The sequence below is a fragment of the Aythya fuligula genome, chromosome 6 (genome assembly GCF_009819795.1).
Source record: "Aythya fuligula isolate bAytFul2 chromosome 6, bAytFul2.pri, whole genome shotgun sequence".
NCBI lineage: Eukaryota > Metazoa > Chordata > Aves > Anseriformes > Anatidae > Aythya > Aythya fuligula.
In genome coordinates, this window is record NC_045564.1 from 37,145,753 (window position 1) to 37,170,626 (window position 24,874).

The 24,874-nt window shown below is 38.5% G+C and overlaps 1 protein-coding gene across 2 annotated transcripts in view; it reads left to right on the top strand.

The window, feature by feature from the left end:
- EPC2 (enhancer of polycomb homolog 2) overlaps positions 1-24,580 on the top strand; it is a 40,161-nt gene extending 15,581 nt beyond the window's left edge. For both annotated transcript variants that reach the window (XM_032190510.1, XM_032190511.1), the window contains exons 3-14: positions 5,176-5,321; positions 6,677-6,883; positions 7,629-7,777; positions 8,052-8,184; positions 10,060-10,251; positions 10,579-10,668; positions 12,268-12,413; positions 12,511-12,854; positions 19,063-19,199; positions 19,671-19,830; positions 21,535-21,868; positions 23,306-24,580. In XM_032190510.1, coding sequence (XP_032046401.1) covers positions 5,176-5,321; positions 6,677-6,883; positions 7,629-7,777; positions 8,052-8,184; positions 10,060-10,251; positions 10,579-10,668; positions 12,268-12,413; positions 12,511-12,854; positions 19,063-19,199; positions 19,671-19,830; positions 21,535-21,868; positions 23,306-23,378 — 2,111 coding nt within the window. In that variant the 3' untranslated portion in view covers positions 23,379-24,580. The remainder of the gene's footprint in view (positions 1-5,175; positions 5,322-6,676; positions 6,884-7,628; positions 7,778-8,051; positions 8,185-10,059; positions 10,252-10,578; positions 10,669-12,267; positions 12,414-12,510; positions 12,855-19,062; positions 19,200-19,670; positions 19,831-21,534; positions 21,869-23,305) is intronic.
- The last annotated feature ends 294 nt before the right edge of the window (positions 24,581-24,874 follow it).

A 24,874-nucleotide genomic window follows, 5' to 3' on the forward strand; every position in this document is an offset into this window, starting at 1 on the left:
AGACTTTCTTAGCACTGATTCATGGTTTTGTTTCGTAGTCATATTGGAAAGACTGCTGACAGGGGTGTGGAAAGCATCATGAACGGGAAGTGTACTCACTGCTGTTGGGTTTTGTGCAAGCAGTAGTGATGTTATCCAGCTTCATCTTCCCAGACAGCAGTGAGCATCCGTTCGGCCCTTTTTTAGGGATCAAAAACAGGAGGCTGTTGATCTCCATGTAGATCTGAGCAGATAAAACACTTCATGTTTGCATGCTTTCTTCCTTTTGGAGATGCAATCTGAACTTGGAGTTAGGCAAAGATACTTAAACCCAAACCCTGCTGTGTATTGAAGATCCTTGCATCATTTCTCAGTAGCATGGTGAAGTCTCCTGTTTTCCCCATGTGTTCACAAAATAAGGAGGCTTTTGGAAATAACATGCTCGAGGTTCTCCCTGGTATACTAGAGATCGTACCGGTAATGTGAGAAGCGAGCTAAAGGAAATGAAGTATTTCTCTTTTTAATAATAGAAGAAAAACCTGCGAAGCGAGGCAGGTTGTCTACACTGACAGAAAGCTGCTAAATAAGGGAAGTGTTTTATTGTTTGGGCGGTGCCAGAAACGCTGTAAATGCTGTTAACAAATCTGTTCAAAAGCGTTATTGTGTCAAACTGTACTTCGTATTGTTAAGATTCACAGCCTTTCTGGACAGAATTACAGGAGGTATTTGAGCTGAAAATAAACATCAGCTAGTGCTTCAGGATAATTTTTCCCACATAGTCTGCTTGCGGTAGGTGTGATACAAAGCTGCTTTATGCTGCAGGAGCTGCTGCGAAATTCTGTTCTAATGCTAAAAACACAAAGAGCAACAACACTTGCTGTTGTGGTGTGACTTATGTAAACTGCCAGACGCCGGCAGGCCACATACCATACACCATACTCGTGGCTATTACGAACAAATAACAAGTAAATCATCTTGCAGCCCATTCGATAGCAGAGGATTTTAGTCTTTACTAGTGTAATGCTTTTATTTGTACCGCTAGCTCAAAGTGGACAAAAGTGAGGCATGAAATTCCTCAACTGGCCTGGATCCTAAGCGTTAGTGGAGCTGGGTGGCACTAGGGCGGGTGGCTTTGAACTGAACATGAAACACAACTCTTGAGCTATTCTAATTATGCCAGTGCGATTGATAATCTTCCCTGGATGTTTGTAGTTTTAGTAGCATGGAGATAGATCTTAAATTGCTGATAAGCAACAGAGAGTAAGTTACTACGCTTGTATCTATCCTAGAATTAAAGCTGAGTGTGTTTTAGAAAACTGGTGCTGCTAATGGCGATAGGAAGAGCAAAAACTATTTTGTTAACGTATGTGAATGTACTTGGGGTGTATGTACATGTGACTAGAAATGCTGTACGGAAAACACATCTGTCATAGTCCAGCGGATCTGACTGGATATGGGTGTGCGAGTTCACATCTTCATGAGCTGCAGGGCTCGTCAGTTGTCTAAATGAAATCCAATAGTGGGCAGGCTTCTGTGTGGGGAAACTTGTGTCACGTTTAGGGTTGGGTTGGATCGGACCCCAGTGTGACAGGAAGGCCCACATGATGATTTGAAGTGGTGTTAAATAGAAGAGAAGACATGCTGACCCTTTTTAAGCTGGCATGCAGTAATTTAACAGATGCATTTGTGGTGACTGTGGTCAGCTCAGGGTTTGAAGTTGGGGCTTGACCTCTACATGGTCATGAAAGCGATCCAGAAAATCCTGGGATACAATCTGTTTGGGCTTACTTTCTGGTAGGCCAGGCTACTCAATCCGCATGTCCTTTCCCCAGATCTTCTCTGTAAGCATAAAACTAAAACCTGGTTGTAAGGGGGATGTGAGAAAACAGAACGGAGGGGGACGCACAGGTGGATGTTTGCGTGTAAATAATATTTTAATAATCTTAAAAAAAAAAAAAAAAAAAAGAGAGAGAGAGAAAGGGGGAGTAATACTACTTATGATAAAGAATTTTTCTACATTTTTAGAGGCTGCTGTAACAGGAGCTGTTCAGCCTGTGGCCATGTCAAGTGGGCATTTGCATGATAGCTGCCTGGCGGAGGTGTTCTGGTGCAGGTGGGCAGCGTTAAAGCCCTGGTGCGGTCAGGTGCCGCAGCCTTGCCGTTGAGAAGGCGTTTTGCTGCTTTGTGAACTACTTTGGATATAATTACCATGACCTGTGCTAACCGACAGCAAACGGTTTGATGCCATCAGAATAAACACAGCCTGCTCTGTTCTGACTGCCAGCACCCTCCTGGTGGAAGCTGTGCTCTCAGCTGGGTCAGCTGGGGGAAGTGAGCTGGCAGAAGGCCTATCTGGTTTTTGGTGGCCGTCTGGATCTATCAGCTCGCTGTCTTGGCTCATCATGGGACTCCTGGTGCCAGCATGAGGAAGGTGGAGCAATGTGTAGCTCGCCGGGGAGGGGAGGCTCGTGGAGGTGCTTGTTTGAGTGGTAACTCACCTAGGTCAGCTTAAAATGACTGTAGAACCACAGCCTTAATTAGTTAAGTAAATTCAATTAGATAATTTTGTGATGTTAAACCCTATTTCACGTAACTTAACTTTAAAGCAAATTCCATTTCCATAGGTTAGTATAAACTCAGTACGTAAGGGAGCTCGTGTAAACAAAAGCAAATCCCTCTGTGAAAGGCACAGCCAGCAGGAGTGGTTACAGTGGCAGAGGGTGTAAGGTGGGGTGGTAGTTTTGCAACAGCAATTAGCAAGCCAGCAAGTTTTGAACATTTATACGAGGTGAGGTTTAGCGATAGGATCACCTTCTGCAGCGCCCCACAGAAACGTGCAGCGTGGAAGAACACAGAAGTGTTGGAGCAGGAAAACTCGATCCATCTAGCCAGCCCCATGAACTACCAGCAGGAAAGGCAGGGAGGTAGAGTGCATGAACCAGGAGGAAGGCTGCATTTCGTGAGACTTGCAGGCTTCCAGCCGGTAGCTGAGGTTTTGTGGCCTGCAGTGAACCAGGAGGTGGAATGCGAGTGTTGTTGCCATTGCTCCAGCACCGTTAACCTGCCCTTCTTCTGCTTGCGGTGCTTCTCATGCTACTCACAAGCCAGAGAGTGTTGCTAGGAGGTATAAAAAGCAGGGCTACTACTGCTCTGACAGCACCTGTGTGCTTTTGTAGAGAAGAATGAGATGGGTTTTATTCAGCCTAACTTGCTTCTGACAAGTGCATACTGGATACCTTTTATCTTCTGAGTCTTGTCACTTTATGTCAAAATATTCTCATGGAGTTGGAATTCAGGGCGTAGAGTTTTTGATTTTTAAGGATTACAGTTTTTTTTCCTGTTTTTTTTTTTTTTCAGCACTTTTTTGAGATGTTATAGATTAAAAAAATAACAACTGCTAATATAGCTGAGGTTTTATCAGCAAATGTCTTATTTAGGAAGTTCAGTTGATTTGATGTGTTATTTAGGAACAGGGTTCAGAGGTTTCTTAACGCAGCTTTACAGAGCTCTGCTTTTAAAGAATGAATAGTCTGGGTCACTTTCTATTTCAAAACTGTGATTTTCTCCCATGGAAGCTACAGGACCCAAATGCTGTAAGCTGTAGCACAAGTCTGATACATGTTCAGAGGGAGAACCGGGTGTCACGTACCCAGGGACAGTGGGACGTGTCCGAACAGAATCTGCACGGCAACTTTATCGAGTTGTAGTATTAATGATTCCCTGTAATACACAACCATACCGCAGTAGTAGTATTAATTTCTTCTTGAAATCTATTTTTAGACCGTGTTTACAGTGTGCGTTGAGCTGGTGAAGCCTTCTGAGTAAGTGTCGTTCTCAGAATTAGTTCAGCGAAGCACCGCCTCTTCTGGGAGGTAGCAGGGCACAGCTGAAAATGGGAAGGGATCGCATCCTAACACTTCTCAGATATATCTGGGAGTGCCTCTCCTCAGTCTCCATGCGAAGCCGAACAGATTGTTTTACACCCTGTCAGTGATAAAAGCTAATACATTGCGTTGGAATACAGACAGAGTGGTCTTGGGCTGGCCTGAGGAAGGAACATCTTGCTTATTTCATTGTAGTTGACTGCCCAGGCCAGGTGCTTTAAATGATTTTTTGCATCATTCTTCTGATTCTGGTGTTTCCTGGGTCCCCTCAGAGTGCACCAGGAAGCTTGGTAGCAGAGTTGTTCTCCGCATTGACACTCGGATACAGCCATCACTTAGGAAGGTAGAGATAAGATAGTGCTTTGATTTGTGGTCCAGTACAAATAGAATATATTTCAACAAGCCTTCACTGCTGTTGGTGCAATAATTATTTGAAGCGTTGAAGTTAGTGTTTCGCCCTTTGTAGTTTTATATGAAACATCAGTTGCACCTAATAAGAGTTGTTGCTGTATAGGATTTTCTCATACTTCACGTAAACAAAATTGCTGCTATGTTATCTGAATGATGATTTCCTTCTGCTTTTCGTAGGACCAGAAACTTTGCCTAAGTATGGAGAATGACTAGGGCAATGTGTAATAAAGCTATGAGCTTTGCTGTAAAGTCAGGAGCGTACTGTTTGAAGAGCGTGGAGAAAGATTCAGGTTCTACGTCTAGAGTTGAGTTGCTTTTGGAGAAAAAGTAACGTGCCTTCCCACAGGATTGGTCTAGCCTTGTTACAGTTGGTTACACAAGCTATTTTTTTTAATTTAGCCTATTAAATATTTTAATAATTTAATTTAGTTGAATTACTTAAAAATGGGCAACTGAAATTGTATTGGAACTTCCATTTAAGTACTTTTCTCTGAGTATGGGATTTGACTGAAAATCATCTTAATTGTTAAGAATCTTACTGTGATATTATGGAGGAGCTGTATTATAACAGCACAAAAAAGCACTTTTGCTTTTGTTGTGCAGGGAGATATTAAAATTTGTATGCCCCTATGGTAATTTTTAGAAGTAAAGCTTTTTTTCCCATCACCCCTTCAAGCTGCATTAAAAGAAAATGAGCTTTCTCTGATTACCCATTGTATAGGAAGCCAAAGACAAGAAGCTTCTGAACACTGTCTTAATTCTTCTATATGGGGACACGTTTTAGTGTAAAGAGAAGTGTCATGGCAGAGGTCTGCTGATTTTATGGATGGCTTTTGATTTCTGGTTGTCAGATGCGTGCTCTTGTATTCACTTATTTTGTGTGTGTGTGTTTTTGTTTCAGCCTTTAATCTGGACAATGAACAGCCAGATTACGATATGGACTCTGAGGATGAAACCTTACTGAACAGACTAAATCGGAAGATGGAAATCAAGCCACTGCAGTTTGAAATAATGATCGACAGACTTGAAAAAGCCAGTTCTAGTCAGGTATCTTGCTGCGCTAAGAAATGGCTCAGCTATTTCTCATGTCTGGTGGGGTGGTTCTGTTTGTTTTTTTTGGTTGGTTGGTTTAGTTTGGTTTTTGTTTTTCAGTTCATTGTATTTCCTGGTAAGTGGGTAAGAATGTTTGTGCAAGTCTGCAGAACTACAGAAATTTCACTGCTGTCTTTATTGGTAACTTAGGAAAATAAGTGGAGAGCAGGAGTATAGGTGAGTGGGTGCATGTGTGGTGGTGGGGCTTGGTATTAAACTTTTTAATTCCTAATTGTAATAAGTTACAAGAAGACAACTTAAAAACCATCTACTTTTACCTGCTTTGGCATGAAAGGAGCTGATAGTGGTTGGTGGGTGTACAGATTTGTCTATAAATGTGTATGAGAATCCAGATTGTTTTCCTTTCACTTGGTACAGTGGGCATTGACTTCAGTTGAAGGTAAGAGACTTAGATGCACAGACAGCGAAGCAAAGGGTTTAAGACTGAGCCCTTGTGGTATAAACTGCAGTGATACAAGAAAGAAAGTTATTCTCCAGGTCAGACTCAAAGGCTGGTTTCCTTGCTGTAGGAACAAGCACGTGGTGCCAGTTATTTTATCAGAAGGGTGCCAGTATTTTAGGCCTAAGTTCCTGAGCTGTTACAGGAGACCATTGTCTGGAGAAGGATCTTGAATTCAGAAAATTGCTCAGAAACTGTACCTGACGGATCAGTTTCTGACATGTAACTTTGAAGTATGTGGAGTTATTTCTCAGGGAGCCAAAGAGTTCTTACACCAGAAAATGTATGTTTAGGGAAACAAATAACAGAAAAGCCCATATGTGCACAGGAAGCATTATAATTGCTCCTTACAATATAGCCTCTCTTTTGAAGGTGTGTAAAGAGAAATCCCTCTCTATATAAGAAATTTTCATGGGACTCCTGTAATTTTTTCTGCTTAACTTGAGAGATTGCAGTGTGTATGTTTAAGCTGCTTCTGCTGTTGGGCTGCAGAAATTTTCAGCTGACTTTGACTAGGTCTTACCTGAGCTCTGTGATACGAATGGTAAGACAAAAACAACTCCTCCAGGTTATTGGAGCTTAAGAAACAAATCAGTTTTTGTCAGTATGCCCAACGTTCCTTCTAGACCTGTATGAAAGGTTCTGAGGGCTGATGATGCTGATCCAGAAAAGCTGGGAACTATGTTAGGAAGACGAGCTGGTGGCTTGGATTTAGATCAGTGTTCTTTTCTCATTTCCTCTCTTTTGCTGGAAATGGATCAAGTTTATTTAGAAAGTGTAGAAGACACGTGAGTGACTTTCTTCTTGCCCCACCCCATCTCAATTGCACTTTCTGAATATTCTCTTTTAGCTTGTAACACTTCAGGAAGCTAAATTGCTGCTAAATGAGGATGACTACCTTATTAAGGCTGTATATGACTACTGGGTAAGAAAGCGTAAGAATTGCAGAGGACCATCTCTCATCCCTCAAATCAAACAAGAAAAGAGGGATGGCTCCACCAACAACGACCCTTATGTTGCCTTTCGGAGGAGAACTGAGAAGATGCAGACAAGAAAGGTAATGTCATTTTAAATTCTGCACTGGTAGGAACCATTTAATTCCTTGCCAGTGTATGGCAGGATCAGTCCTTTGCTATCCACAGTTACTGATTTGATTGTTTGTCTGTATTAATAGTTGCAATGTTGCACCTAAACTTCAAACCTGTTTAAATGATGTAGTCAGTTTCAGTCCATTTCTAATCTGTTTTCTATGTCAATTTACAATTTGTCCATTTTCTAGAAAGCTGAAAGTCAAAGGCTGATTTATAGGTTTGCAGACTACAGTGGAAGAGAGGAAAACTCTTCCATTTACCACCTAGTAAACAATTCAGGTTTTGTATTTGTGGCACTTTGCCATTCATATCAATTCATGCTAAGACTGATGGAAAAGGCTGAGTAATTAAAAATCTGTACATAAGTGCACGCAACCTCACAGTGTATAGAATCAAAGTGGAAAAAGCTTTAGGCACCAAGACCCGAGTTCCTTGTTCTGACAAACTAGCACTGGTTTGGTAGGTAATCTGAGTGGAGAGAGCATGGGGAAAATGAGTGAAGAGTTCCTCTTCAATTTAATCTTGAGAGCTGGTTTTCCTTTGCTTTTCATGGCATCTACCAATGAGGTTATGTGCTATGAAAAGTTTCTTCTGAATGTACTATTGCTTCTCACTTGCAGCAACAGTATGGTGGTGTTTTTTTCAAAAATGTTGCTAGTTATGCCTCACAGGCTTTTCTTTTGATGTGAAATTTTCTTAATCTTTCAATAGAATCGAAAGAATGATGAAGCATCTTACGAGAAGATGTTGAAATTGAGAAGAGAGTTTAGCAGAGCCATAACAATTTTGGAGATGATTAAGAGAAGAGAGAAAACAAAACGCGAGCTATTGCATTTAACATTGGAAGTTGTAGAGAAAAGGTAAACTCTGAAATTGTCTGTATAAAGTCATCTATAATGCTAAGGCCTTAATTTTCATTAATTAAGTTTGAAGATAGCTCTTGTAATTTCTTTCTATATGGATGTTAGCCTTCAGCAAACGTGTGGCTGAAGGCTTATGTTACTCTGTAGAGTTTAGAAGCTAAAACAGAAGGGTTTTATGCAGCCTGTTACTTGTTCTTCAGGCATTTCCCAGTGGAAAAGCACTGTTATATTTTTAATCACGTTTTTTCTTTTTTTTTTTTCTTAATTGAAGGTACCATCTAGGTGATTATGGAGGTGAAATCCTCAATGAAGTGAAACTTAACAGACCTGAAAAAGAGATGAGCACAACTCCATCCACTCTTCATAATGGAAATCATCACAAAGTTCAAGAATGTAAAATTAAGGTAACCTTTCTTCTGCTGCAAGTCCGTTGTTGCCTGTTATTCTGGACATACCCTGCAGATGTATGCATTGGAAGACTGTCTAGCAATCTGTTATGCTTGTTCAATGTTTGTCCTCTTTCTCACCTAAGTTTTAAATGGCCTGCATCACCAAAACAGCAGCTTTGTAGTAGCCACTTTCTCACAGTTCTGTCCATTTCATGCTAAGATGATGTAAGTATGAATGCTTTATGTGGGAATCAGGACTTCAAGACTGCAAAATAGGGGGAATTATTGTTCCTTTTCCCTTTGACAGGAGACTAGAGCACTGAATTTTTCTGGTAGTGTTGTCTCTGAATACTGATTAGCCTTCAGTGCAAAGAGTCTGATGGCTTAACAGCTAGAATGGTCAAGGATTTTAGGAGCTGTTCTGAACTGTGGTAATGCTTGCAGACAGAAGAATATAACTGCTTTATCTTGTTGCAAGCAACAAAAATGTTGCGAGCAACATTGGTTTTAAAACAACTTAATGGAATTTGTAATAGCAGTTGCATTACTACAGGGCCACGTACACTTCTCATTAGGAAGGTATTTATGCTGTGTGGTTTGCAGGTGTAGCAACACAGGAGCTATTCTTCAGTATTTTGTTTGTTTTTTTAAAATTCTCTTGTGGGCAGTGAAACAATTACTTAGCAGTCACCTTTTCCTGCTACAGCGTCATCTTACATTTTAAATATGTAAGAATGTAGTAGATTATATGGGGGTTACAAATTGTTTAATTGTGGTAGGACTTTTTTAGCTTTCTTAGTGCACAGTAAGTAGAGAGCTTTATGTTTAGTATGTATAGAATACATGAGCACACTGGGAATGAAATGAAATACAGGAAGAACCTGCACGGAGACATGCTATATGACATCTGTAGCAAACTACTGGATTCTTAGTGTTACTACTCACTTTTACGAGGTTGTATTAGTTGTAAGCTTGTTTTCACTTGTGTTTGTGTGACTTGATGGCTTTTACTGTATAATCATACTCAAATCAAGATATGTTTTTTGAGAGAGAATCTGAAATGCAAGTTGTTAGGAGTTGAACACCTTTTTGAAGTTTGTATTTAGCACCTGCGACACCCAGTGGTCACTAAATGCGATACAAATCCCTCTCCTTGCTTCTCTTTTGTTCAGCCTTCTGTTTCTCGTCTCCGGTTGTGCAGCTGAGTTCTGTCACTGGAGTTAGTTTTAGTCAGCTATTGAAAAGTGGTAATTTGGGGGAAATTTAAATGCTTTAAAAACTTCAATGGCTTTTACTCTTTAAATGAAAATTTTGGAAGGAAAAGTAATCTATCTTATTTAACAGCTTTGAAGTTTAAAAGCGTTTTTGTTCAAGTGAGCAGTTTAATATTACTCGAGTTGCTTACTTCAGAGGACTTATGTCAGCAGAACCTTAAAAAATAAACAATGTAAAAACTAATAGCATTCCATCTCAGAAAAGATGGAAACAATGCAAGAAACAGGAAACTTAACGTTTCTTGTGAACAGTTTTGAGCAGTTGAGAAAATTCTAAGTGATTGGTGTAGAAAACTGAGGCTTAAGAAAATAATTGGAATACGATTTCCAATTACAATATACTGAGTGTACTTAAAAGAAAAAAAGGAATTTTAACTTAGTCATTTAGCTTGAAAGCTTTCAGTTTATTAATAAACCTTTCTAAAGATAACTTGAGGCAAATTTGGGGGTTTTTCAGACCTTTTCAATAAATTTTGCGATGTGTCTGAAGTGGTCCGCAAAAGCTGCACGTTGAGAGGCTCTGCAAGATGAGCAGTAATGTTTTTCTGAGGCACAAGATGAAGAAACGAGATTAATCACGTCATTTGCTGAACTGTTGTGTGTTCTTCACAAACAGCATCCTCATCATTCATCTCTAAAGGAGGAGGTATCAGATGTTGTCCGTCAAAAGAAGAAGTATCTAAAGAAACCTAAAATAGAGTGTGTGGTAACTCCTCAACAGCCCTCTGCCGAGCCCTTGCCTGTTATCAACAAGAGTGATATTAAACAGTATGACTTCCACAGTTCAGACGAAGATGAGTTCCCGCAGGTAATAATCTGTTAGAAAATTTTAGCCTACAGAAAATGAAAAACTCAGCTACCTGTAATTTGGACAGCATAGTTTGAAATAGCAAATAACTGTTGGATGGTTGATTTATACGTAAGACAGTTGCATTTTTATTTTTTTCCTTTGTGTTCTAAGCTATGTTTCAGAGAAGATTGTATTTATTATATAAATGTCAGTTCATATTATATATACTTGTGGAGTATAAAATATATTTTTACTATATGAGCTAATTAGTTGTATTAAATATTTTATTACATGCCTGTTATATACATATGGCAGTTGGAAGAATGACTTTATTTTCTGGTTTAGGTACCCTCACCAATATCGGAAGCAGAAGAGGAAAATGATCCTGATGGACCTTGTGCTTTCAGGAGAAGAGCAGGATGCCAGTATTATGCTGTAAGCTATCTGCTGTTGGATGTAATGTTGTTTTTTAGCTTTGTACTTTTAATTTCAGTGCTAATATAACAATTCTTCTGTTTCCCACTTTCACTACCAAAGCCTTGACAATTTGGTGAAACTCTGGAAAAAATAGAGTTTTTCACAGAATATTTCTCCTTGTCTATTCCAATTACCTAAAGGTAATACAATGCACTGCCAGCAGCCCAATTAAGCCATTGCCAAAAAGGAACAATTCCTCCCAGCTCCCTCACTTTTCCTCACGCATCTTTTTTTTCTAGCTTCTAAAGCTTGTTAGCTGCTAGTTGTCTCAGTTCTCAGACCTGCTGAGAGATTCTGCTGGGGCACTGAGGAAATCTTGCTGTGGAAGTGGAGAGATCTAACCTGTTAAGGGTTTTCTGTGGAGTTAGGTCAAAACTTCTGTTTTGAAATCATTGCAGGCTTCTCTCTTGTGTAGAATTAATGCTTTCTTCTCCTTACCTTCTGAGTTAACTTTGCCAACAGAAGTCAAGATGACTGAAATCTGATTTTGATTATTTTCTGTTACTTTCCTATTGCTCTTTAGAAACAGGTTAATTAAGTGGCTTAATATTAGGCTGCATTTTTAACTCCTGGAGCCATTTGTTTTGTTTATCTCTTTATGTAAATTGAACCTCTAGCACTTCAGTTGCTGTAAGTTTCATTTGATCATGAAAACTGATTATTTTAAAGAACATTTATTACTGTCGCATAAGGCATTTCAGACAGCAGTTTTTGTTAGTAAAGGTTATGCAGCTTTGAGTTTATTATAAAGAAGATTTTCATGGAGTAATAAAACTACCCTAAGGTAAGTTAATTCAGGATGTACACTGTCAGGATGTCAGGGTCTGGTAATTGAATGCTGTGTATTGAACAAAGACAGTGCAGATCAGCATCTGTTACCCTTGGCAGTGTGGGTTTCACAAGTAAGGCTAAACTGCGAATTTAGGATCCCCTTTTGAAAAATATCTATGCACTTAAGTCCCACGTTGTGTGACTTGGGAATTGTTGTCACTGCTTTGTACAGCTGATGCAGTGGGATCCAGGCGGATGAACAGGGTGCCTGGGTATTTCTTTGGTCACAATAAGTACTAAAAGTATCCTTCTATAGGGTGATACCTAACACTGGACTTGTGTGTCTACTTTTAAGAGGTTTCTGTTGATAATTTTTTCATTATATATGTGTGTATATATATATATTTATAGACAAAAGCTTTTATCCTACTGATCCCTTACTAAAAGACCTAGACAAATTTGTGAAGGGTAGGCCATCAGCTGATTATAAAACATAGTCAAGACGCAGCCTTTTACTCAGGTAATCCGTGGGCTACTTAGAGCCTGAAACTCAAAGGCTGTAACAATGAAAAAAATCGCTTCCTGTCTTTTATACATGACAACAAAATGTCAGATGAGCTGTTAGCAGGTGGAGGTAGTGGGCCAGATGAACCTGTCGGAGTAGGACAGAATCCAGTGGTAACTCCGTGGATGTCTTCAGGGTTTTTAATACCGTGTTGCACCTTCTAAAATAGTTCAGTAACCTAACCACTGAGTGCAAAATTGCTTTTTCTTTATTCTTTACAGCCTCGTTTGGACCAAATTAATTCTCCATATGAAAATTCAGAATTGGCAGAATTGGACAAACTGAGGTTCAGGCATTGCCTTACAACCCTTACAATTCCAAGAAGATGTATAGGATTTGCGAGAAGACGAGTTGGCAGGGGTGGAAGGTACAATTGCATTATTTTTACTTTGTTACCCTTCGAAGGATAAAAGTATTTAGAGAGGATTAAACTAACATCTTTTTTTCCATCTTTTTTTAACCAGGGTTATAATGGACCGAATATCTACAGAACATGATCCTGTCTTGAGGCAGATTGACCCGGAAATGCTGAACAGTTTTTCAAGCTCTTCCCAGACTTTAGACTTTTCTTCTAATTTTTCACGGACCAATGCTTCCAATAAACGTTGTGAAAACAGACTGTCCCTTTCTGAAATACTAAGCAATATCAGATCATGTCGACTGCAGTGTTTTCAGCCAAGGCTACTAAATCTCCAGGACAGTGATAGTGAAGAATGTACCTCAAGGAAACCAGGGCAGACTGTGAATAACAAAAGAGTTTCTGCAGCATCTGTAGCTTTATTGAACACCAGCAAGAATGGCATATCAGGTAGGCAAGGATTTTAATTCTTAAGGGACTGAAATTATTAAATTCAGTGGGTTTTTTGTTTTTGTATTTGGGACTGGAGTGATAACATCTTCACTAGTGATATGTAACTAAAGCCAAGATGCAAGGTAACTATTTTATAGTTCTTAGATTTTTTCTCTTCAAACAGTTCTGTTCCTCCTGCTTTAATTTGAGTTTTAACAGAATCTCGATGAAGTGCTAAACTCCAACATGCAAAGGAGGGATTCTGCTTGTATGTCAGGATTGTTTACATGTGATTGAGACATTTATTGGCCTAAAATTCTTTAGGGACAGAATTATGCTCTTTATGAATGCAAATGAGAAGCAGTGAGGCTTTTTTTTGGGGGGTAGGGCGGGAATACAGCAGCAACAGGGTCATGTTGCTTTTTTTTTTTTTTTAAAAAAAAAAAAAAAAAAAAAAAAAAAACAAAACAAAAAAACAACTTGCTAAACATCTCAAGAAACCAGCAGTGAGTTAGTAAACTTAATAAGCAGGCATGAAAAAGTTGCAAAACTGTGTTTTCTGTTATGTCATAGTAAAAATTTTGACAGTAGAAGCCTCCAGTGATGTAGACAGTCAGAGCATCCAGCATTCTCCACATTCTCCACTATCAGAAAATCAACAAGTGTAGATTAAGAGCGATAGGGGATTTCCTTTTCCCTTAAAGGTGATCTCTTGCTCTCATTGCCAGTCTTTTGCTATTCAGCTTTATGACCTTTTTAACTCTAAATAAGCAAGACAGCAGTTCACATACAAACAGTTTTACATTTAAAGTAAATAAAATCTCTAGTAATATCTTCACAAGAATACAAAATATATGCAATGTTACTCTGATCTTTGTATCCCTTGTTAGTTACCTGGATGTAGAAGCACTTACGTTGGAATTAAAACTACCAGAAGCAAGAAAAAAATGCTTTAAATCTACATTTTTGGTCTTTTTTGCTTCATATACTAGGAATTGTAATTACTTAAAATTGAACATTGTAACTTTTATACTTGTAAAAGTGTGTATGATTCTTTAAAATGCCAAACAATTGGAGATATGCCAAAAGATCTATTACCAAGCATCAGTAAGCATCTGAGTATGTTCCTATCTATTGTGTACTTACAGAACTTGGTGTTGTAAAACAGGGTAATTAGAGGATACAATAGGCTGATTCCGGATCCTGTAATTAACTTCACGTGGACGTAGAATGCTCCATCTCTTTTAAAATCAGTTGGAGGATTTGGGACTTAATCTGTAATAACATACCTTTAGAAACTCATGCGTAGAAATTAAATTTCCTGAAGACAAAAGCAATTTTCTTTACGTGATGGTTTTAAAAGATTGAATGTTAGCTTATTAAATAACATCAGGATAGTACTGACATAAGCACAGAATGCTTATTCCAGCCTAATACTTCTATACTTCATTTATTTTTCAATATAGTCATTGCAACCTTTATGTTGTGTTCTCTCTCATGGAGAGATTTGCACAAGAATAATTTTCTGCTGTATGAAGAGAACGGATATAACGTGCTATGATCATATTTTGTATAATTTCTTTTTGTAAGGAACTTGAAGGGCTGGAGAGTTGCACCTGTAGCAGGAAGGGGCAGTTTTGTGTGATGGGATTATTGATAAGAATCAAGAGATGTGGTGTTAAAGCAAATGCAGAAAATAGAAGGGAATACTATTTGTCAGAGTTAAGGACGTGAAGCGTGGACCATAAGCTGTAAGGAACAACGAAGAATTTGCTGATAGTTCTTTATGTAAGAGGAGCAAGTAATGCTGCAAGATTTCTGTTTGAATGAAAAAAGTATGGTGACATCAAGGTAAGGAAAGTTGCTTAAAAAGATATAGGATAAGTTAATTTTTTCTATAGAATTTTTGATGAAAGTATAATAAGTATCAATAGATGACCAAAGGATTAGCTAGATGTAAACTTAAAAGTTTACATACTTTTCTTTAAGGTTTTGAATGCTGCTGCGGAGACCTCTCTTCCCTGAGGATGGAGTACGCCTAAAAAATGTAGGGTAGTATTTTGAGGTGGAAGCTGATGTATCTGAGTGAAAGAAAAAGGTTGAAGAGATTTGTTAAATATCCATACCTGGCTTTAGTATGTAACAGCTAGAGGATGGATAGCACATAATAAAACAAAAATGAGAACAGCATTTTAGCAGTGTGTTCAGCGCAGGCGGGGGGTGGGAGGGAAGGGCTCTGTTTTGGTAGGGAACTGCGTATACATGGGGGGAAAAAAGCTCTTAATCAGGTAACAGTCTCATCAAGACGAAAGAAGAAAATCGTTGGTGCTACATGGTAAATTAATGACAGAGCTCGTATAATTACTATGATTACTAGCACTCCCATACTATAGGGTTGGAACTGTTAGGGGAAGAACTAAAATGAAAGAATAGAGTAATATGTATTTTAATGATAGAGATAACAGCAAAATATGTTAATGTATAAAACAAAATCTGATGGTTCCAAGCTACTTCATAGAGAAATAACTTGTTTACGTTGTATAATCCTGACAATCTGTCTACAAGACTACATTTGGGTGAGAATAGTGATACCTCAGTAGCTGAAATGCGTTATGCAATTTATGGTTTTGGAAGACCTTTTCCAGATTGAAATTACAAAACAGATCTGGCAATTCTATTAAAAGATCAGATGCCATAAGGTAACAAAACTCTCTAGCAAGGAACTGAGCCACCAAGAGGAGCTACTGTTCTAGATTTGCTCCTTAGTAAATGGCAAATAAATTTTAGAAGGGCTCATCAAAGTGTGGTTGTGCATTAAGTCAGCACAGGTAACCCTGGTGGGTTTATTAAAATAATTCTTTGAGGGATAATTGTTGAAATCAGTTAATTCTATAGGAGATTTACCTGCAAGCGTAAAGCAATGTGTGGAGAAAACAATGGCAGTACTAAAACTGTTTATTTTTAGTTTAGAGAAGACTTGGAGTTGCTTGCTTTGGTTTTCGTTGCACAGGAATATTTAAAGTTAATTGTGCATCATATTTTCACTTAATATTAAATAAAACAACTATTAAAATGGAATTTCCCAAATGCTAGGCACTGTGCAAGCAGCAAAAAAAGACTTGGTATCAGTAGTCTTTTCTTGCAAGTGCCTAATCAGTGCGTGACTAAAGAGCCCCTGTTCCCACACTAATTTTTTTTCTCTTGCTTGTGTTGTAACAACCCCAACTGGGAGAACTGAATTTGAGGAACTCTGAGACAAGGTCACTGAAATCATCTTATCCCTCTGATCAGTTGTGTAAACTTTCTGAAGTCTTGCACGTTATATCTGAAAAGCTAAGCTGGTCTCTTTGCCAAAGCCAATTTTGGAAGAATTCTGTTTAACCTAAAGGGAGAGAAACTGCTGATGGGATGCAGCTGGCTCTTAGGATAGGTGGTGGAGGAAGGAAGCTAGGAGGAACTTGTAGGAACTTACAGATGGCACTACTGACACCGGCAAGCTAAGATTTAACTGGCTGTGTGAATTCTGAGAGTGCAGCTCATCTCATTTATGGAACTGAAGTAAGATAAAGACTTCAGGCAAAGTTTCCAGCAGTTTGCAGGACACCGTGTTGCGTTTGGCTTCCAGGCTGCTTCAGCTGCCCGTTGCAGTGACCCACTCAAATGGTATCTGTTTAGTTACCATGGCCGTACAGAATAAACCAGCATTCTCAGCTGAAGAATTTGGCTTACGGAACAAGCTTTTACCTTTTAGAGGTATTTTTCCCAGAATTAAATACCACGGAGCAGTAATTAGATTACTGAAATACCGCCTTTTCGGGCAGCCTGATGGATGATCTTTGATTAAAGCCTTCAAATCCTAAGAGAATTGATATACTAATCTAAGCTGAAGATGTGAAGGAGGAGGAGAGGAAACTAAAAGACTTAATTTCACATTGACTTTTTATGCTTTTCTGTTGTAGTACTTCGCTACAGCCAGACTGATAAAATAACTATAAAGAAAAATCCTGTTGGCAGTGGAATTGAAGTTCTGGTAAATAGAAGCTTTTAGAAGAAGCGCAGAACCCTTGTGCTTACCTGTGATCTTAAAGGCTACCTTGGGGTACTGTAGGAGTTGGATTTGTTAAAGACCCTTCATTTGTTTGGTTTTTGCAGAAGGAAATGATAGTAAACGTGCTAATGAGCAGCTGCTGTTTTATAACAGCAGAGCTCAGTGTGACCGAATAAACATCTGGTGACAGGTACCGAACCGAGTGGAGTTTAAACATGTCACTGCAGAGGAAGCAATCATTGCATCACTGGGGTCATCTTCCCTGTAACATGGCTTCGTGTCAAACTGAGGAGGCTGAAAACATACGCCTGACCCACAGGCTAGCCTTAAATTGGATGCTGGTTTGCAGTTTGAGGCTGTTTCCTACATTGTCTTTACAATTCATAGCAGAATGGGACTTTGAGTCTCAATAAATGCCCCTTAACCGCAGACGAATAATAGCAAATTGTGGCTAAATGTATTGTAGAGGTCTCTTTGCATGACATATAAGCTGGTTCTGAAATATTTTTAACAAAACAAAAGGCATGTTCTGGAATTTGTTACCTCAGAGCTTAAAAATAGAACTGCCTACATACGTCATGTTCCATAACGCTCTTCTTGGCTCTGTTGCCTTTAGTAACGAAACACATTTTGGGAGCCTGTTGAGAGGGAACCTAGCAGGTTTAGCTGACTGAACTGGGAGTGAAATGCTTGTAATTGGTAAAAATCCTCCTGGGGAACACGCAGCACGATTAACGGGGGGAGGGAATCTTAGAATATGTTGGAATGGATAGTAAAATCCCAATAATCTAATAGGATTAACTGTATGAATCATGGGATTAAGTGCCCTCCTTACATAGTTGAAGCTTGTTTTAATGATGTAGTGGTAGGGAAGAGGTTTCCCTAGTAATTTCTAAATAGCCAGCCTGCACTTTGGCACCTCTTCAGAAGAGAATTTCAGGACAGCCGTACTACAGGAGTGCTGCAGCCAGTAAATGAAAAACCCAGACCCTGTAAGATAGCTCACTTTGGATTTTGTTAGCTCATTGTTTCTTGGTGACATAAACACCTGCATTCTGCAGGAATATCATTTGAGATGAATGGCAGCTTCACTCTTAGGAAAATACAGTTCAAAATGTTGAAGTATAGTTAACAGCAATCTTTGAAAAATTAATTTTTTACTTTTTCCTAGGAAAACTTAGTTCTCAGGTTAGTGCTGGCTGCACAAAACTCAGGTTTAACCATTAAACACTAGGCAGTATTTTGAATTTATCGTATTTGCAATTCTTGGGTGAGTGGATAGGATATTGAAAACCACTGTTCCTGACTGCACCATTCCCTTCCTTACTTGTTGGGAGTCTGGTACCACTGGGGCAGTGCTAACTTGCTTCTTGCAAATAAATTCAGTATGTCACTCAAACTTTTTCAGTGGAGCAAGCTTAATAGGAAAGATAATCCTGTTCAGGTGAAACTTCAGCAAAAAAAATAAGGTGAAATTGGAAGGTCAGACTGGATTTGTTAAGTAAACATTGCTCTGTGCTATTTGCAAACATAGTTTTAGACACGGAGATTAGCTTTGTTGTTGTGTATTGGTTTCCCATCCTTTCAAGTGAGGATCGAAGTGCACTGAACTAGCTGGTACCCAGCCATACAAGTGACCCATGTAAGCTAGCACCTACAGATCATGTTGCTCTTGAAGTACGTGTTGTCGAGTGTTAAGGCTGTGCTTCCTTCATGTAGCACCTCCTGGTATCAGAGGAGAGGGTAAGTTAAGGACTGTAGGAAGGGAGGTTGTACTGGAATAAACTAAAAGTGTTTACTGTGAGAGCTGAGCTTAGTGTACTTCTTCCTCAGCGTGATTTTTAGGGTGTTCTTGTCCTCTGCAAACCAGGACAAGAATTTCTCAAAGCTTTTGCTTCAAGCTGCTGGAGAGACAACTACCAAAGATCAAGGCTGCTTAAAAGCAGAGAAAGCTGTGAATCCTTTTGTTATAAATCGAATCGATGTTAAAAGAACACTATCAACAAGCTTAGTGTGGCCTCCCTTTTACATAGGAAAACATGAAAATCTTTGCAAGCATCTAACATGGTATAAGTTGTTCTCAGCCAGTTGTTACCCAGCACTGGCCCATTCTTACATCTTAGCTGTACTTGTTTTGTGCAGGCATATTTCACACCGGCTTCCCTTTCTTTTCCGCAGTAACAGGGGGTATCACAGAAGAACAATTTCAGACACATCAACAGCAGTTAGTTCAAATGCAGAGGCAACAACTTGCTCAGCTTCAACAGAAACAGCAATCTCAGCATTCCTCGCAACAGACACATCCGAAAGCACAGGTAATGCACCCGAAAAGTTGTCACATGTCACATGCTTCCATCTTCCTTTTGCTTACTGTGGTTTTAATCTCTCTTAAGATAGATATAATTTTATTATAACAAAAACGTAATAAGTTTTGTTATAACTAGATATAACTTCAGTAAATAGGTTAGATTTCAGAAGGAATATAGAACTAGTTTTGGTCAAGATGCTTTTCCAGTTTACTTAATAGTGTCTGGAAGATATTTGTGCCAGCTACAGCACAGACCACCTTTGTTTTCTCTATTTTGAATGAGAGCTTTTTAAACTTCAACCCCAAAACCTGTTGGGGGGGTGTTTTCTTTATCTTTATAGTACAACTGAGCTTTAAAAGTTGAGCAGCAAAGTTTATTTGCTGGTAATTTTGTGTTACAGCAATCCAGATGTAGTATTTTCCTTTGTACTTGCATAGTTTTAAAGAAATAAAAACACCTATTTTCTCATTCCTGCAGGGCTCCAGCACCTCTGACTGTATGTCAAAAACACTTGATTCAGCCAGTGCCCACTTTGCTGCATCTGCAGTGGTTAGTGCACCTGCTCCGAGTCGCAGTGAGGTAACGAAGGAACAAAACACCAGCCACAACAATATTAATGGTGTTGTCCAGCCTTCAGGTGATGATTTCTTAAAACTTATTATCTCATGCAGGGTTGAGAATAGGTCAAACTGGCTTATTTTGTATTTTCAGAATAATGTATTTGAGTTTGTTATAGCAGTAGTAGTAGCAGCTACAGTCTTAAATATTACTTTTAAATAATTTTGTGCAATGGCCTGCAGGTTAGTATGGTAATAACTGTTTGTTTACAATACCAAGGGTAAAATTGTTTTCTTTTGTAGGCTCTATCTCTTAATAATCTGTTACAATAAATACATTACTGCTAGCACTTTAATTACACATTGATAGTTAAAAAAAAAAAAAAGCTTTAAAATAGTTAAATGCTTTTAAAAGAAAGAAGTTGCTATGTTGTCTGGCCATTATTTCACTTCCATATTTAGATGAAATTCTACTAATCAGCTACTTCTAGCAGCTCTTTTGACGTTACCATAAGTTTCAGATGTCATTGTACTTAATACAATTTGGAATTCCTTCCAAATTTAAGCAAAAGTGTATACAGTGGCATTCACTACCTGACTTCAATGCCCCATTTCTGGTCCTCTGTTACCAAAGGAGCAGTGCTGGTCAGGCTGGTGCAGTTGCCATGTTACCAGGAGAGAAATGTTATTTGGAATTTGCCATAACAAATAAAAGGCTTTCGTAATAATTTGTAGTTTTAACAGTTAACGATGTGATCAGTTTTATAGACCTTCTGCCAGGCTGGGTTAATGATGAAATGAAATGAATAGGAGAAAAAAACACAGCTGAATAAAATCAATATACTGGAACAGTTCCAGGAAAGAAAAAAAAGACAACTATGTATAACTTGCTGTAATATATCTCTGAGAGGACAGTGTTTCGAGGGGTATAAGATCAGGCACGTGTACCATGCTGATATCATCTTTATGGCTGATGAAAAACATTGCAAATATGCACATAAAATTAGATTTGTGTTACTGTTCCATAGCTGTAAATGACAGTGATAGAAAATAGCAATTCTAGTTTCATACAGGAAGGTTTAAATTAGGAAACATTAGTTGAAGACAGCGTTTTGCAGGAATAGGGAAAAAACATGCCTTGTTCTACAGCTATCAAAACTGGATCAGTGGATACCAAGAGGAAACTTGAGAACCTTTGGGTTGAATATAAGCTGTGCCTGATTTTTAGCTGGAATTTGAACCCCAAATGTCCTACTGTTCAGTAGTGCAGACAGCATTACTGCATAGTCTGGAAGGGGGCTTCTGTGTTGCCTGGTCCTGTACCCCAAGTTTTGCTTCCTTGAGGGATGTTGGTCCCCAGAACCTCTCTATGTTGCCAGTCAAACAAGGTGGGAAGTGAGGAGGCACTTCAAAGCATCAAAACTTGGTTTCTCTGTTGTTCTCTGTGTTGCCTAGCTGAAGTGTGAGCTGTTTTGATTTACTTTTCTGGGGAATGTTGGTCCTTATGTAAGACACCTAAAATGAGGTACAGAAAGTTCAGCAATACAAAACTTGTGATATTGTCACCTCTTCTACTTTCTGATGTTTTTGTAAATTTTTAGGATTGTTAGTGTAATCTGGGAGTGTCTCTAAAATTTGTATTTTTTTTTTTGAAATCTTGAAAACAACCTACATGCAGAATTCCAGTGACATGTATGCTTAAAACATAACCACTGGGGTTTAATCTTTGACTTTGAATCTATGCAATGGCATATTTTTAATTAATAATGTTTGCTTTGTAACAGGAACCTCTAGAACGTTGTACTCCACCAACATGGCTTTATCATCCAGCCCAGGGATTTCAACCGTACAGCTTGTAAGGACAGTTGGCCACACCACCACAAACCACTTAATTCCAGCATTGTGCACAAGCAGCCCTCAAACTCTTCCCATGAACAATTCTTGCCTGACTAACGCAGTGCACCTCAACAATGTCAGTGTTGTTTCTCCAGTCAATGTGCATATCAATACAAGGACTTCAGCACCATCGCCAACAGCCTTAAAACTTGCCACAGTTGCTGCCAGTATGGACAGAGTGCCAAAGGTAACTCCTAGCAGTGCCATCAGCAGTATAGCAAGGTAAGTGTGTAGCATGCTGGTGAACAATTCTGTCTTACACTTGTGCTACCTGAATAACTCCTGAATAACTCCTCAGATGTGCCCAGCTCCCCACAAGAGCACTAAATAGAATCATTTCCCCCTCTGAGATTCCTCGGGGTAGCTTCAGCCTCACAAAAACATCCAGCTGCTGGCATCTTCAGCACAACTATGACAAACGATAAGAGACAACGCAATGCTGTCTTTTTGCAGATTAATGCCCAGATAGCTTCTGCTGATTTTTGGCACTCTGGTTTTGGTAAACTTCAGTGTGTTTAAATGGCTTCATTTTAACCTTTTTCATTTGTCCCTTCTCATTGCAGCCCCTTCTAGAAGACTCTCAAACTCTGCACATTCTCTCTACAGCTTTATGTAGCTGTATTGTAAGATGCAAACTGGCATATCTATTTTATACGTATATATGTGTGTACACATTTTTATACACAAAATAGAAAATAGATATGAGTCAGCCTGCATCTTGTATTCTTATATATAAAATTCTTTATATAAGAATATATAAAATTCACATTGACTAGCAGCATTATCATTTTGGGATACTTAACTAGGTATTTGACAAGAGTGGCAGGAACTCGCAGTTGGTTAAATTTACTAAAAAGGGCAGTATTTGGACTTTGAATGTCTCTGCTGGATTGTGTGGTCTCAAAGTCAGAACTGTTAATGGATTGATAAATCAGAAAAAGGGCATTAGCAAATGTGGCTTATGGATTATTTCTCGATGCTTCTGGAGACCTTAGAAAGAGCTTCTGACATGCAAAATCACATGTATAATGCACTCACTGAATAGAGTGAGGAAAAGCTATTCTTAAATTAGTAATTGTGCTTTAAAGCATGCCTCTATAGCATTAGTCTGTTTAGCTCTTATTTCCATAAAGTCAGAGGGATATTTCAAGTAGTGTCAGCAAGTGCCTGAAAAAGAACCACCTTGGCTGAATAGGCCTTAGGCTTCTCTACAGGGAACGGTAATAAATTCAGAAAGAAATTAAGATTTCTTGTGCTAGTGCTGAAATGAAACAGGAAAAAAAAAAAGGTTAGAACAATGCCTTGCTCACTAATAGAATAATTGGTAGTTGATACAGAGTCGTATTGGCCTATCTTGACTTTGTTCCTTCAGGAGACATTTTATTACTCTTATCCATAATTTAGGATGGTAATTTACAGTAAAATGCAATGAAGTTGGGTTGTCTTTGTTAATCTCATAGAAGGGACTGCAGTGTTAATGGAAGCTCTTAAATGCCAGCACTTAGTTGTGTGATCTGTTTCTAGTGTACACGTTGGGGTTTGTCCCTGATCCAAGTAATAGCTGTGTAAAAACGCACAAAGCCTGTAAGAAATCATTGAAATTGCCTAAGGAAATATGTTCGTTCTACCTGTAATTATTGAATATTTCTTCTGTTGCAGAGAGAACCATGAACCAGAACGACTGGGTTTAAACGGCATAGCAGAGACAACAGTAGCAATGGAAGTGACATAACCTCAAACCAGTGTCTCAACCTGTGCTAATGGTGTAGTCATTTATATTCCAACTGAATGCAAAATACAGCACTCTGTGGATCACAGAGAACTAAAATGGACCTAAATGGACTATCATTATATCGTGTATTAAGTCGATATATAATGTAAATTTTGTAAAATTGGGAAAATCACTACCTTGTAAAATAGTTTATTTGTATCATCAATATTATTTCTGTTACTTGAATAGTAGATATTCATCATCATGCTTTTGCACTTGAATTTGCAACTGAATGGATTAAAAAAATAATTCTTTAATGGGATCATGAGCATGAAATGGGATCCTGCATCACTTGTTTTAACTATTTATTTTGCCATGTTTACATTTTGTATCTTGTACAAATAAATCCAACTTTGTGTCTAAAAAAAAAAGTTAAAGATTCATAGCTAGGAGACAAAATTCTTGTAATTTTTTTCTAAAGGAAATGTAAAGTTTTCACTTGGTTCATTTTGTTTCACAATTTGACTAGATGGACTTTTTGGTAAATACTTTAGTGGCATTTCACTGTCAAATATGAAGTTCAAGGCAAAATAGTATTTTCTATTACTGTGCAGGGGAAAGGGATGGATCGATACATGCAAATTTAATGTAGTAACTCACTTTTCCATATATTTTGAATGTATATTTCTATTTATAATACCAGTTTATAAAAAATAATTACACAGGAAAAAAAAACTGACTAGGAAAATTATGCATCTAGCACACATGAAATTGTGCAGATATGAGAAAATTTTCAACTGATTACATTTTATCTGAAGACTGCATATTTTAACCGGCTTTAAAACTGTAACACACCACATAAAGGATATTTTACCAGGTATGTATTGCATTATATATCATTGCAATAATTATTGGATGTCTAGATATCGAGCCATCCCAGGTGGTGGGGGGGAGGGAGGGTTGTGGCAAGATTGTCTTTTCAATTTTGGAGAGTTTTCCTGTGGCTACAAGGCAAGTAACGGGTTGGAAAAAGTCTGACTGTAAGCGTTGGACACCTTCGTAGTGTAGTGTTTTAGTGACTTTTTTTATACGGTTCTTGTAAATTAGATACGTGTAGTGGTGTTTCAGAATGTTTGTTTATGCACTAGTTCAGACAACTTTCCCTGTTACTTGTTCTTGATAAGTGAAAACTGCAGGGAAATAAAAATACATATCAAAACATGGACATGTTGCATACGTGTTTATTTCACAAAGTGCAAGCAGTGTAAGCTTTAGGTGATGTGAGAGGTCTCTTGGTGGCTTTGACTGGAGCACGTGCACTTGACTCTCCAAAAGGTTTTGGTTTGTGATTTCTTTCCTGGCTCTTAAAGTATACAGTAGGGGAGGGATGGTCCAGTAGACTTGGAAATGATCAGGACAAGGGACGATTTCTTGTTCTGCCAGATATTATAACCTCAGATATTTTCTTGGTCAAATCATTTGAATTTTCTGCTGTTTGGTTCTCCACCTGTAATTTG